The 12,663-nt window shown below is 42.1% G+C and overlaps 2 protein-coding genes and 1 pseudogene across 2 annotated transcripts; 2 read left to right on the plus strand and 1 right to left on the minus strand.

The window, feature by feature from the left end:
• Window positions 1–4,273: 4,273 nt before the first annotated feature.
• On the plus strand, window positions 4,274–5,658 carry LOC141842829 (putative xyloglucan glycosyltransferase 9). Its single transcript, XM_074730822.1, has 5 exons — window positions 4,274–4,414; window positions 4,510–4,623; window positions 4,721–4,803; window positions 4,888–4,960; window positions 5,204–5,658. Exons 1-4 carry the CDS (start codon window positions 4,274–4,276, stop codon window positions 4,895–4,897), a joined length of 348 nt encoding a protein of 115 aa, XP_074586923.1. The 3' UTR covers window positions 4,898–4,960; window positions 5,204–5,658.
• A 1,725-nt stretch (window positions 5,659–7,383) lies between these two features.
• Window positions 7,384–8,076, plus strand: LOC141842664 (transcription factor bHLH131-like). Its single transcript, XM_074730703.1, has 2 exons — window positions 7,384–7,539; window positions 7,618–8,076. Exons 1-2 carry the CDS (start codon window positions 7,384–7,386, stop codon window positions 8,074–8,076), a joined length of 615 nt encoding a protein of 204 aa, XP_074586804.1.
• Window positions 8,077–8,178: 102 nt separating this feature from the next.
• Window positions 8,179–10,101, minus strand: LOC141842830 (uncharacterized; annotated as a pseudogene).
• Between the last annotated feature and the right edge of the window lie 2,562 nt (window positions 10,102–12,663).

The following is a 12,663-nucleotide window of genomic DNA, read 5'->3' on the forward strand; positions in this document are numbered from 1 at the left end:
GCTTTTTGCTTGGTGCGGACAATGTGTGGTCACCTGAATCATTTGTCTCAGCGTATTTCACATGTCAGTCAACACGGAATAATAAATTTCTTTTGTGATGATTAGAATGGAGTGAAATTCCTCTAGTGATTGTAAAATTTACTGCATGCTCTAGACATTTGAAGTTTTAGTTCTTTTTTTGCTGTTAATTTTGTCAACCTGGCAATTATATGCCTTGTTTAGGAGATGTTGAATGGCGAGCTTCACAATTTATCATCCAAAACAAGGCTTCCTTGTCTAGAACTTCTCTTGACAAGGTTAGCAATTCATTTTCCCTTTAAAGTACATAAGGAATCTGTTCGTGCTAACCTTCTCATGCTCTTGGGTTGTGTCTCAGTTAAAGGAAGGTATTCTACTTGACAGATGCCCAGCTCTCCTGCCATTGAAGGAAATCAGTGGTGTGCCAATTCAAACTAATGATGCTCAGTGCAATGCTCGTGATGGATTTCAAAAGGTTAAGCAGATTGAAATAAGCATACAAGATAACCAAATTCATCCATCAGAGCAGAGTTCAGTTTATCAAATTAGAGTCTGACATGATCCTACTTTACCAACAAAGCAATTGTGTCACCAAGGTCAACAGGCTGAAGACAATTAAACTGAGCTCTGATTATCATTTTTGTCCCAGGAATACATAATGCCATTGTTTTTACTCATGGAAGCAACACTGTAGCATCCAGAGAAGTTGCTTCAGAATCTATGAGATGTTTGCTTAAGAAAATGGTACAGATGTTGATATTTTAAACACTGGAGCTAATGGTAGAACTATTAGGCAGAGTTCCTTCTGTGACTTGCCTAGCTGACAAAGCAGTGATGCTATAAGGGCTCAACCTCCACATAAACCACGAAGAGCTAGTCAAGATTCTCTTAGTGACAAAATAGTTGTCACAGAAGATTCTCATGGTCTTGGATCCCATTTGCCCTTGGAAACTTCTGTTTCCTGTAATGTTGGTGGTCATTTGGAGAATGATGCTTCCGTTGCACAGCGACCCTGTGACAAAGATGCAAGTTTCCAACATGCACCTAAAAATGGAAGTAAAGAAAACATGATTATCGTACTTCATGGGAGTAGCCATTTAAGCATTCAGCCTAGTTTTCCATTGGAGAATGATCGTCGCACAGTTGAAAGGTCCTCTGACTTTGGACCAAATCATGACGATGCCTTTGCTGCTGAGAAACACCATCATCTGAGCTTTCAAGCCAGCAGCAGTGAAGATTCTACCATTGATGATTGCACTGAAGTAGAGTTGTGTATAAAGTGCAATAAAGATGGTGAGTTGTTGAATTGTTGTAGCGGCTCTTGCTTGATTTCTGTTCATGAATCCTGTGTGGAATCGTCACCACAGTCGGAGACTTCAGGACTCTTCTATTGCCCCTTTTGTTCATATACAACAGCTGTTATTGCTTGTAGGAAAGCTAAAGAATATTATTTTCAAAAAAGGAAATTTCTTTCATAATTTGTTGGTTGAGATTTTGCCCATAAACATCAAAAGATGTTATCATCATCTGTCCTAGTAAATGAAAAATCAAGTGGATTTACTAAGGATCAGCCGATTGTAACTTCAATAGTATCTGATGGACAAACTCAATGATTAGTAGTTCCGCAGCCTTGTGTTATCAGCAAGGTAACTTATCAGGGAGGAAGTACTGCAGACATTGACGATAACATGTGAAGTTACAGCTACCATTCAGAATGTTAATGCTACTTTCAACAAAGGGGATGTGCTCGCAGATGCAGTTACAGTGACCATGCTACAAAGAATTACAGTGATCATCATGCTCCTACTGATACTATTGATGAACCTTGCCCAGAGGATCCATGCGATGCTAGATAGATCCATTATGTCAGGCAAGGTGAGTTGGCATTGTTGGCAATTCATGTAGCCAATCAAATGTTGAGTCATGTCATTTTAGGAGGGTTGATCTGGAAGATAGAAGTTCACTAGAAGAAAATGAACAGGCTCAACAAGCAGAAGGTGCTCATGCTGTTGATAAGTGCAAAATGTTGCCCTGTCACAAAGCCAATCAGGAAAGTGAAAGGAGCGTGAATGTTTCTCCTAGCATCTCACACTATTTTATGTGGACTTTGTCTCTCATTCAGATTCTTAAGAATGGTCTAAGCAGAGGGAATATTATTCAAAGTAATAATGGTGTATACATCATTATTGGTGTTAATCAGCAATTAGGGGAACCTATGGTTGGCGCTGATAATGACCTACCTGATTCATTTTTGAAAAAGTAACTTTGAGCTTGCTGGTAATTCATGTGGCCGGCATAATGTAGAGGTAAGTCAGTTTAACAAGGATCAGACAAATGGAATCTAGCGAACAAGCTCTACAAGCTGATCAAAGGATAATAGACTTTAAAAAGAGATCAAATGTTTCTCATTATACAACAGATGTAAACAGTAACAAGATTGTATGTGAAGTAGGACCTCCCCTTGAGAAATGTTAATACTAACCTCAATGAAGAGGATACATTCCCACATAATACTGAACAACAAATAGATGTTGCAGAGAACAAGCAACTAGAAGAGTATCCTTCTGTTTATGCTATTTGTTACCAGCATTTTACATTCTCATGGGATTCATCTTATGCTAGCTACGCCAATGATGATGGGCAAGGTGATATTAAGATGATCAATGCCACAATATATTAGGAGCACATAACGAAGCAGAAGAAAATGCAGAGGATGTATCACCTAGTGCAAAGCATAATAACAGATTCACTCTGGGCAAGTCCAAAAGGTGAGATTATTGAGTCTAGCAATATGTATTATGTATCATTAGTTACAAAAACTTCATGTTCTTCATGCCACAATTATCCTGTTATATTCGACGTAGTCAACTTTGAGATTTTTCCACCCATATTTCAGTAACAGTTTCCTTGTATTTCAGATCACAGCCAATAGCCTTTTCTAGCCGATGTCAATAACTCCCTTGGAGCACAGAGGAAGCTCTCAGGGTATACATTCTCAGATTATTCTGGAAAATCTAACTTGCATTATCAATTGTTTGGTAGTATTTGCCACAGGCCAAGTGTCGTTATCTCTACTGTTAACTATGCTATATAAATTAAAGACAATGGCAGTTTTTGCAATAATCTCTTAGATGGTTTTATTTATGTTGTTGCAGTAATCTGTTTCCCTAATTTTGGAGCTGTGAGAAGTGGGTTATTCAGAAACGGCCTATGATTGTGCCGGGAGCAGTTCATAAGTTTGGTAAAAATTTCAATGGTCAAATCTCGTGGATTAAAATTTTAGAACATGGCCGTGGTGTATTTCAAGAGACTCGTCTACTCGTCGATCTCAAAGACAAATGGAAGAATCTTACCAAAAAGGAGGCATAAAAAACTCGGATTTAACTGGATGGCTGTCAATTTGCATATTAAATCTTGCCTATGCTTGAAGGAAGGATTAGGGGCTTGTAGTTTGGCCCATCTGCAATCCTTCCCTTTCCTCCAAGACCTGCTATAAACTTGTATTCAAAATAAACTATACGTTAAGCTTGTTTGACAAAAGAAAAATCCCCTGTGAGCTTCGCTGGAGATGTCGATATAACAAACACGCTGCAAATAAACACTTGAATTTTAAGCTAAATTCCACCATTAAAGATGTTTGGACTAGGAGTACACGTAGATGCTTTAAAAAATAAAAGGAAAAAATCAAATTGTGTTTTACGATGTTTCATCATGCTTTCCATGAGTCAAAAAGAGCCTGGTCTTTGAGAGGAAAAGTCGAAACCAATAAATAAATATATATATATATATATATACAGAAACGATTTGCTGGGCGTCGTCCGCTGGGCGTAGCGTGGGCGACGGCTGAGCTGGCTGCCACGTCGACGTCCTCGCGTGCGCCCCTCCTCTCCTCGCGCGACCTCTTCTCCGCCGCACGAACCCTCTCTGCCTCCCCTCCTCTCCTCGCGCGTCCTCTTCTCCGCCGCCGCACACAGCAAGCCCTAACCCCCGATTCGTCCTCCCCTCGCTCTCAGCCCGCTCCCAACCCCGCTCGCAACCCTGCTCGGGATCTCTCGTGGCCAGGAAAGCAGAGGTCTCTTCTCCCCTGCTCTCTTCTCCCCTCACGCGCCTGCACTGCTCGCTGCTCACCGCCGCCAACCGCTGCGCCAGGATTTGCAGGGTATAATTTAGGGTTTAAATTGCATTTATTTTGGAATTGTGTTGATTTAGGGTATATTTGTTTGTATTCTGATCAATTGTGTTGATTTTGGGTTCAATGACACTGCCGGAGTTTGGAGGATTAAGGCACTGGAGGATTCAGGAGGGTGGTTGGAGAGGACCACCGTCGAGGACATGGACATTGGCGGTGCGAGCTCACCTGAACGGATGGAAATTCATCTACCTTAATGATGTGGAGGTGCGGAAAGGATTTTGAATCACCCTGTGTTTCTTTTGCTCACAGTATCGATGTCGATTGTTACTCTCTCTCTCCTGTTTGAATTCTCAATTCAGTGCCAATGTGAGTTGCCCGAGTCCTACGAGGCTTACAGGAAGCAGCAGCATCGGTGGCACTCCGGCCCTATGCAGCTCTTCAGGCTTTGCTTGCCTGACATTATCAGATCTAAGGTATATATTTTGTGAAGCACTACATGAAAAAGCTTTATATGTTTGATGCATCGTGTTCTGTCTCTGAAGAACTAATACATGTTGTTTTGATTTTCAGATTGGGTTCTGGAAGAAATCTAACTTGATATTTCTGTTTTTCCTTCTCCGAAAGCTCGTATTACCTTTCTATTGCTTCACGCTGTGGGCATTCACCTTTGCCTATTACAGTACGATATATTCTTTTATCGATATGATCAGCATGCCTTTTCTATTTTTGGGGTTTAGGCTGCTATAGGTGGCGCTGTTGGCAATCTGGAAAAGAGGTTTGATCCGAGAAGATCCGAGAAGATATATTACGGTATAATTTATTCATCTAACCTTTTTTGTATCTATAAGCTGCTTACGGTATAATTTATTCATCTAAACTTGATGTTATTTTCTGTGATATATTACGGTATAATTTATTCATCTAACCTTTTTTGTATCTATAAGCTGGTACTTGTGGTTAGACACTTAGTATTATTGTTTCATTTTTCAGTTTCATTGTTAAAACTTGGTACATGAAGTGATATTCATTGTTATTTTCCTTTATTTTCATCAGGACCTGGAGGAAAATTCAAGTTGGAAAGGCAATTGGCACGATCAGCTCACAATTGGCAGGGGTTTCAACGGTTGAAGAAGCTCTGCCCAACAGCAAGACAACTCCCTGCAGTACCATCAGGATCTAATCGATCTATAACAGTAGATGATTCTACATCAGCCGATCATGTAACAAAACACAAGTGTTCTTCAAGCCGGCCTTCTAAAGAATCTCTGTACATGTTGGCTGACAACCAAATCTAAACTGAGGTTGTCGTCAAAGATTCAACAGCTGACAAATGACAGCCTACTTTTGGTCCTTTAAGATAGATGATGAATCTAAACCAAGGAAAAGTCATGGATTATCCTATATGCTAGCTGGAACAAAACAATCAGCTTTGTGTTGCTAATGTTAATGGTGAACCATTTTGGTTATATGCACTTTGCGATCCTTTTGCAAAATAACAAAAACAAATAGGGAAGATAGATTATGGTCCTTTTGCCCTGCATGCATTCCTTCTCGATGGTTGTCCTGGCCGTGTCACCCTTGTGGTTGTGTTGAACATAAAGAATTCCAAGTGCAGGTAAGGATGAAGTGTATATGAACTAAGTGTGTTTGTTTATATCAACCTCTTCTTCTGCGAATGGTTGCATCTAAATGTTTGATGAATTATTTTCACTCATAATTTTGGTTTTGTCAACTTCAACATGACTTGCCGGTGCACAGTTTTATTGCCTATAACATGAACTCGCACATTCCTTCCAATGGGATACAAATTCTATGGAGTCGCTGAAGATTGTTGATAAATCAAGGATTTTCATAAAATTCCATAATGTAACACGTTACAGTAATGATTCACGACAACTACCAATACATGGTTCAAACAAGATGTGAGAGCTTGCAAAAATAAAAGGCTGGAATTTTATCATATCATGATCCATTTACAAATAGAATAATTCAAATATAATTTCAAGTTCAACACACCATTTGCAAAAATAAAAGGCTGGAATCGACATGCGTGATGGGTAAACGAAAAGCTGGAAGGGATGAACCATTTATTGTTTCAATTGTTGCCTGGAATTTGAAGCTAGCTCCTATAAGGATTTCAGCTGTTGCTAAAGCCAATGAATGATTTCAGCATCAACTTTTGGTGAGACGAGAAATTTGCTGGACTTCCAAATAACAGATAGATCACCACATCAGAATTTACATTGGTTCGAGTACAACTTATCTGAGGAAATAAGCTCCGTCACCAAACTTTTTAACCTCGTTGCCGAGTTACTGGGCTTAATATTGTTCACATTCTCCCAGCTAAAACAGGGATCACCTTCCCAATTCTTCACTGCTCTATTTACATGTTTTTCAAAGCACCGCTGTCTTGATTTGTACATTAACATCTTCTTGTCCATCTTCTTTAGAACAGGATCGCCTTCCATGAACTTCCTAGCAAAAGCTGCTCTGCTCTTCATCATGCCCTTCAGATGTGTTCTGTTGAGAAAGATAGGCTCCAACCCCGGTAGGAGGGTTAGGGGGTTTTCGCTGTCTGCTTTTGGTGGCTTCGCGCTCGCGAGGGGAGGAAGAATCGAGAGTTTAGGCGGAGGAGGGAGGTTTGCGGCGGCGAAGAGAAAGGCGGAGGAGGCGGACAAAAGGAGGGAGGTTTGCGGCGGCGCAAGGAGGCGGAGTGTTAGGGTTGCGTCGGCGAAGAGAAGCCCAGCAGATCGTTTCTGCAGACGACAGATGGTCGTATGGGCAAAGTGGAGAGACTAGATATATACATCATTCATGGGATGGTTCAGTTTACACTTTCGATCAATTCCTTTTCATCTAATATAATGTCGATGCTTAAGTAGTATTTGCAAAATCACCTATAAATCGCCATGTGAAAAAGCCACAGGAGTCCGCTTTTGACTGGTGGACCCCAGTTTGTTCTTTCTCTTTGGGTTTGGTCAAAGAAGACCACAACGACGTAGTCCGATGCAACTAGTTGCAACCCAAAACCAAAAAAAAAAACGTTGGCCGACCAATTAATTCCACCTGTTTTTACTAGTCGACTCTTGTTCCTGCTCCATGTCCCCTGACCACCGGCAACCCGACAGACACCATACCATTCCCCACGTGATTCCTGTTCACCGCCTCCGCTATCACCGATGCATATTGTGTGTGTATATATATATCTCTGCTGCTAGTATTTTCAGAGAAACATGGAGCTAATCGACGTCAGTTCATCACCGTCGAGAACGGAGTTGGAGACGAGAGCCGTCCGGGTCCACAGCCACAGCGAGGCTGAGCGCCGGCGCCGGCAGCGGATCAACGCCCACCTCGCCACCCTCCGCAACCTGCTCCCCTCCGCCAGCAGGGTTAGTTTAATTAATTCCTACACATGCATCATTAATTAATTCTGATTATAAGTTTGTAATTTTCATTAATCGTTGCAGTTGGACAAGGCGGCGCTGCTGGGGGAGGTGGTGCGTCAAGTGCGGGAGCTGCGGGTGCGGGCGGAGGAGGTGGCAGTGGTGGTGCCTGGAGAAGCAGACGAGGTCGGGGTGGAGGAGGATGAGGAGGCGGCTGACGATGAGACGAAGACAGCCGGCGGTGGGCAGCAGGGGAGGATGGTCCGGGCGTGGGTGTGCTGCGAGGACCGACCCGGACTGATGAGCGAGCTGAGCAGGGCGGTCCGGTCCGTCCGGGCTAGGGCGGTCCGGGCGGAGATGGTGACCGTCGGAGGGCGGACGAGGAGCCTGCTGCAACTGGAGGTCAGCGAGGCCGAGGCAGCGGCGGCCGAAAGGGGGAAGGGCCACCACTCGAAGCTGCAGGCGGCGATCTGGGCCGTCTTGCTCACCAACCGACCCTGTCCGGTTGGCAACTTCAGTAAGCGGCCTCGTGTGTCGACCTGAGTGTGACCACTTCACATAACTAAACTATTCTCCTTTTATCTTCTTCTTAGAGTTAGCAATACAATTCATTAATCGACATCTCGTTCTGGATTAATACCTACACTACATACATGGACAAGGAGTGGATGGAAAGTGTAGTCGGCCATTGCTCAGCTTGAATTCCTTGGCCTCCTCGAGCACTGTAGCACCCCATTGAGCGAAGTACTTTTCATCCACCCCAATTTTTCCGTCTTTGTACAAGCCGAAGCACTTGTGCTGGTCGGCATCTCCACACTCCACCTCCCCCTCCGGATCCTGCCATGATCCCTTGTGCTGCATCCCTGCCGAATCCGCCATCCACCGGAAAACATACTGCCCCGGTCCGGCCAACTCATTCCACCCCTTGGGGTAGAACTCCATGATGCTGCTCTTCTCCTCCATCAGGAACAAGTTCGCCAGCTGAGCTCCATGAGGCGACACCAACACATCCGTCTCCCTCATCAGCTTCACCTGAACAATACGATGCATCATAACTATATATATATCAATCACAAAATTATAAACTATATCAAAGATAGCAGTCGTCCAGTAGTGTATGAATTATATAAATATCCTAAAAAGCATGACTTAAGTTTTATTAGTGGTTCTGCAAACTTAAAACAACAAACTATTCCACATGTTTATTCTAAAATTAAACATTCTTGTTTGTAACTATTCTTCTTAAAAAATCACTAAAGTCTTCGGCTTTAGAATGGTAACCAGACACTAAGCAACTCTTACGCTGGAATATGATCACGACAAACAAGTAAAATTTTATTAATTAAAATTCTATTAATTAGAAATTATTATTATTAATTTGTCAAATTAATACGTATCTATTAACAAATTATGCCAAGATATTACTTCTTTATAATGCCTCTTTTTCGTATACTCTCAAATAATTTTAGAATTATTGTATCGGATAGAAGCGACAAACGATGAGCAACTCTAACATGTTAATTGATATGTAACGTACCTGATCACAAAATGTCATGTTGTTTCCCCATGCAACTTGAACCCTGCAACCTTCCACCTTAGCGCACTCCCTTTCAAAGATTCCGATCACCGCCGACTCGTTCTTGAACGCCCTCGAACCCAACCGGAGCAGCAACGTCAAGCCAATTGTCACCGTCGAATCCTCCTCCCGATGATCTCCCACGACACCGCAGTGCGCTCTGGCCCTGCACCGCATCCCTGCGTACACCTCCCTCCGCCTCTGCTTCTTCATCGCGCCCTCGTTGTGCCGGAACACCAGCGCCTTTTCGAAGCACGCCACCCCTCCTCCTCCGCCTCCGCCGCCGCCGAAGTCCTCGATCCTCACCTCCCCGATGGCCGCCTCCGCGAGAGTGAGCACCCACTTGCCCATGGTCGTCCTTAATTCGCCGCGGTGAAACAACACCCACCGCGCCGGCACCACGCATTGTTTGCGCTGGTGCCACGACGCCAACGGCAGGAGCGCGCAGAGGCCGTGCCACAGGTTGTCGTAGTCGTAGAAGGTGTCGGAGACGAAGGTGAGACCGGGGAGGAGAGCGGCGCCGTCGGGAAGCGCCTCCGAAGCGCCTCCGGCCATGCGAGGGCGTACGAGTTCCTTGTTCCGTTGGAGACGTCGCGCGCCGAGAGGCAGAGCAACCGTCCGTTCGACGTCATTGACGGGAAGTAGAGATACTGGCTGTCGCCGCCGTCGAAGGAGTCGTTGAAGGAGCTCATGAACCAGGTCCGTCCCGACGTCGGGCGATCGCCGAACTTCAAGTCCTTGAGCGGGAAGAAAGCGACGAGTTGGCGGAGTATGGGGCTAGTCCGGTTGAGATCCTCCTCCGGGGCGAGGCAGCATGGTTGAGTCGAACTCTTCAGAACGGGCCGCGAAGGGAGCGAGAAGAGATTGAAGGATTCCACTTGGAAGAGGAGGAGGAGGAAGAAGAGGAAGCTGATCGCAAAAAAGTATTTGAAACGCTTGCTTGAGAAAGGAAGATTGAAGAACTTGAGATTGTGCTCGTGGCCAGCGTTCATGGTGATGAAAACACACAAGAGATCGAGAGAGAGGGACGGAGATAGAAATCTGGTGCGTGTTGTAAATGGAAGATCGATCGAAATCTGCTCCATTTTTACATGTATGATCTGAATCCATTATTATTTTAATATTCTGAGATTTGCATGTGGAGAAAATGGAAACATAATCTCTTTAATTAATTGGTATATATATATATATATAATATCCCCATTTTGGGCAAGGCAAATTTGGATACTCCTCGATCGATATAAAACTAAGAATTTAGTTTCCATTTCTTGAGATAAAAACTCTAAACATTGTGCTACTGATGAATTTGTTTCAGTTGACTTTCAGACTTTGACTAAATTGGAACATTCTCCATATATAATGTCGATTTGGATTCTGTTTGAAGAATAAAATGAGAGACGGTAGATTAGATACCTGCATGCTTAGGCGGTGGAATGAACACTAATGAGATCTGAAGAAATGCCATCTCAAATCTTGATTTATGATTTATAGATGCATATAATAAGGGGTAATTAAAGAGAGAGAGAGATGGATTGATTTAGAAATTGTGGAATTATCTAAATCACTCATTGACCTTGAACATTTTATTATATTTAACAAAATGTTCGATCTAAATAAATGTTCAAAACATTTTTTTATATATATAGTGTCTCTTGAAGACTGAACATTTTGCATGTGATATCAAAAGAGATATGCTCTTGTGTTTCCTCTTAACCTACACGTACAAAAGATGCAACTTTTCTCCAATCTTAAGTAGCTAGGTAGCCTCCCTTTAATTATGCACTAGCAATCACATGGTGAAGGCACGGCTAGATTGTATATATGGCTTCTAAACTATGTTGATCCATGATTTTTTTTACTCCTTGTCCTCTTATATAATTAATAATCATAGACTTTATACACTTCTCTTCCTCCCTATGTGTGCCATCCTGCTAGCCTGTTTATTGTTGTTGTGAATGCGCCCTCTGATTGCAATATCTCATATGTTATATATATGCAACAACAATTCTTTCTATGGGTTATGCTTCTCATTTTGATTCAACATCAAAATTGAACTATTGAATTAACCATCTAAGAATTAGGAACTAATTATGGATGAAACGAAAAGTAAATAACCTCACACGAAAGAAAATCTCTCACGGAGAAATAAAATTAAAAATTATATTAATTCAAATATGATTAAAATAGAGGATTCTCGATTATAAATACAAAATAGACTCAACACTATATAAATACGGAAATAAATATTATAAATAAAGGAAATAGACTAATATTATAACTATTCCTTATTTATCACCAAAATAGAAAATATTAAATACAATATAATAAAAATCAAAATTTATTGTAAACTTGTCAATCTTAAATTTTCTAATTTAATTTAATTTATTATAGATATATACATCTTGAATATTTCTATTTTTTTTCTTTTATCGAAGATACACTAATATTTTCTAATCTTAAAGATTTTTAATTTCTTCCTTATATTGTAGATGAACTAATTTTGAATTTATCTTCCATTTATTTTTTAAAATTATTTTATTTTCTATAATATTTATTTTCTTATTTGTATTGTTCTCCCTCATCAAGGAAAACTCGTAATTGTCGATTTCAATAACTCTATTTAGTAATTTTTCTTCATTATTTGTACTTCCCTTCCAATAAAAAAAAATTAAGAGCAAATATTCCCTTCCAATAATATTTCTTCATTATTTGTCTTCTTTAAATCGGCTTTAAAACCCGATTTAAAGCGATCTAATTCCCAGTCGCAACCCATTTCCTCTCTCACGCGAGAGAATCCTCTGTTCGCTTCGTCGCCATCGACAGCCGAGTAGATCTGCTCCAAAGGCGGTGCCACCAGGAAGGATAGGAGCCGGCGACCAGAGGGGAATCAGTTGAGGGCTGGGATCTGGTCTGCCGAAATCCGGGAGAAGTGGAGGTTGCAAGCGACGGAGGCGCGAGTTGAGGGAATCGATCGGAATGTAGCCGTTCTTGGATTTCTTTGGTTTTCTCAGATTGGGTGTTGCTTTCGATTTTGATGAAGCTTACAACGTGATTGCTGGAATCCGATAGAAGGGACTCCTCTCATTTGATCCGATCGGTGAGGACGACGACTTCGACCGAGAAGGGAAGAGTCGGAGCAAGGCACGGTGTTGAGGTATGTTCTTGATGTTAGGTTTCTTTCAATGTGGTAGGGTTGTTTAAGGTGGTTCAGATCTTGGATTTTTAAGGTTTCTTGTGGAGATTCTATGGTTTTGTTGAGGAATTTCAGAAATTTGCTTGGGTTCACAGATTGGTGATAAATTCTTGAATCAAGTTGGATTCGGCGGGTTGATTCTTGATCGGAGCTGAAGCAAAGGCTAATCTAGGGCACGATTAGAGCCGATCCTGCGGTGAAATCTTTGAACCCGTTTCTGGTAGGATTCCTTTGTTCTATTATTGGCTGGTTACTGTTTGATGGTGAATGTTGGTAAGTTGGTTGGTAGGGAAAGCAACGCCGGCCGTCGGTCCCGGATCAACCGCCACAAGAAACGATTGCCCTCTTCTTCTTCGCTCGA

This window comes from Curcuma longa, chromosome 12, assembly GCF_044706935.1.
Source record: "Curcuma longa cultivar G26 ecotype Majalengka, Jawa Barat chromosome 12, ITB_CL_G26_1.1, whole genome shotgun sequence".
In the NCBI taxonomy this organism is placed as follows: domain Eukaryota; kingdom Viridiplantae; phylum Streptophyta; class Magnoliopsida; order Zingiberales; family Zingiberaceae; genus Curcuma; species Curcuma longa.

Coding starts and splice junctions, on each gene's coding strand:
- LOC141842829 (XM_074730822.1), top strand. CDS start 4,274: ATGACACTGCCGGAGTTTGGAGGATTAAGGCACTGGAGGATTCAGGAG. Junction 4,415..4,509: donor TCTACCTTAATGATGTGGAG/GTGCGGAAAGGA, acceptor TTCTCAATTCAG/TGCCAATGTGAGTTGCCCGA. Junction 4,624..4,720: donor CTGACATTATCAGATCTAAG/GTATATATTTTG, acceptor TTTGATTTTCAG/ATTGGGTTCTGGAAGAAATC.
- LOC141842664 (XM_074730703.1), top strand. CDS start 7,384: ATGGAGCTAATCGACGTCAGTTCATCACCGTCGAGAACGGAGTTGGAG. Junction 7,540..7,617: donor TGCTCCCCTCCGCCAGCAGG/GTTAGTTTAATT, acceptor TAATCGTTGCAG/TTGGACAAGGCGGCGCTGCT.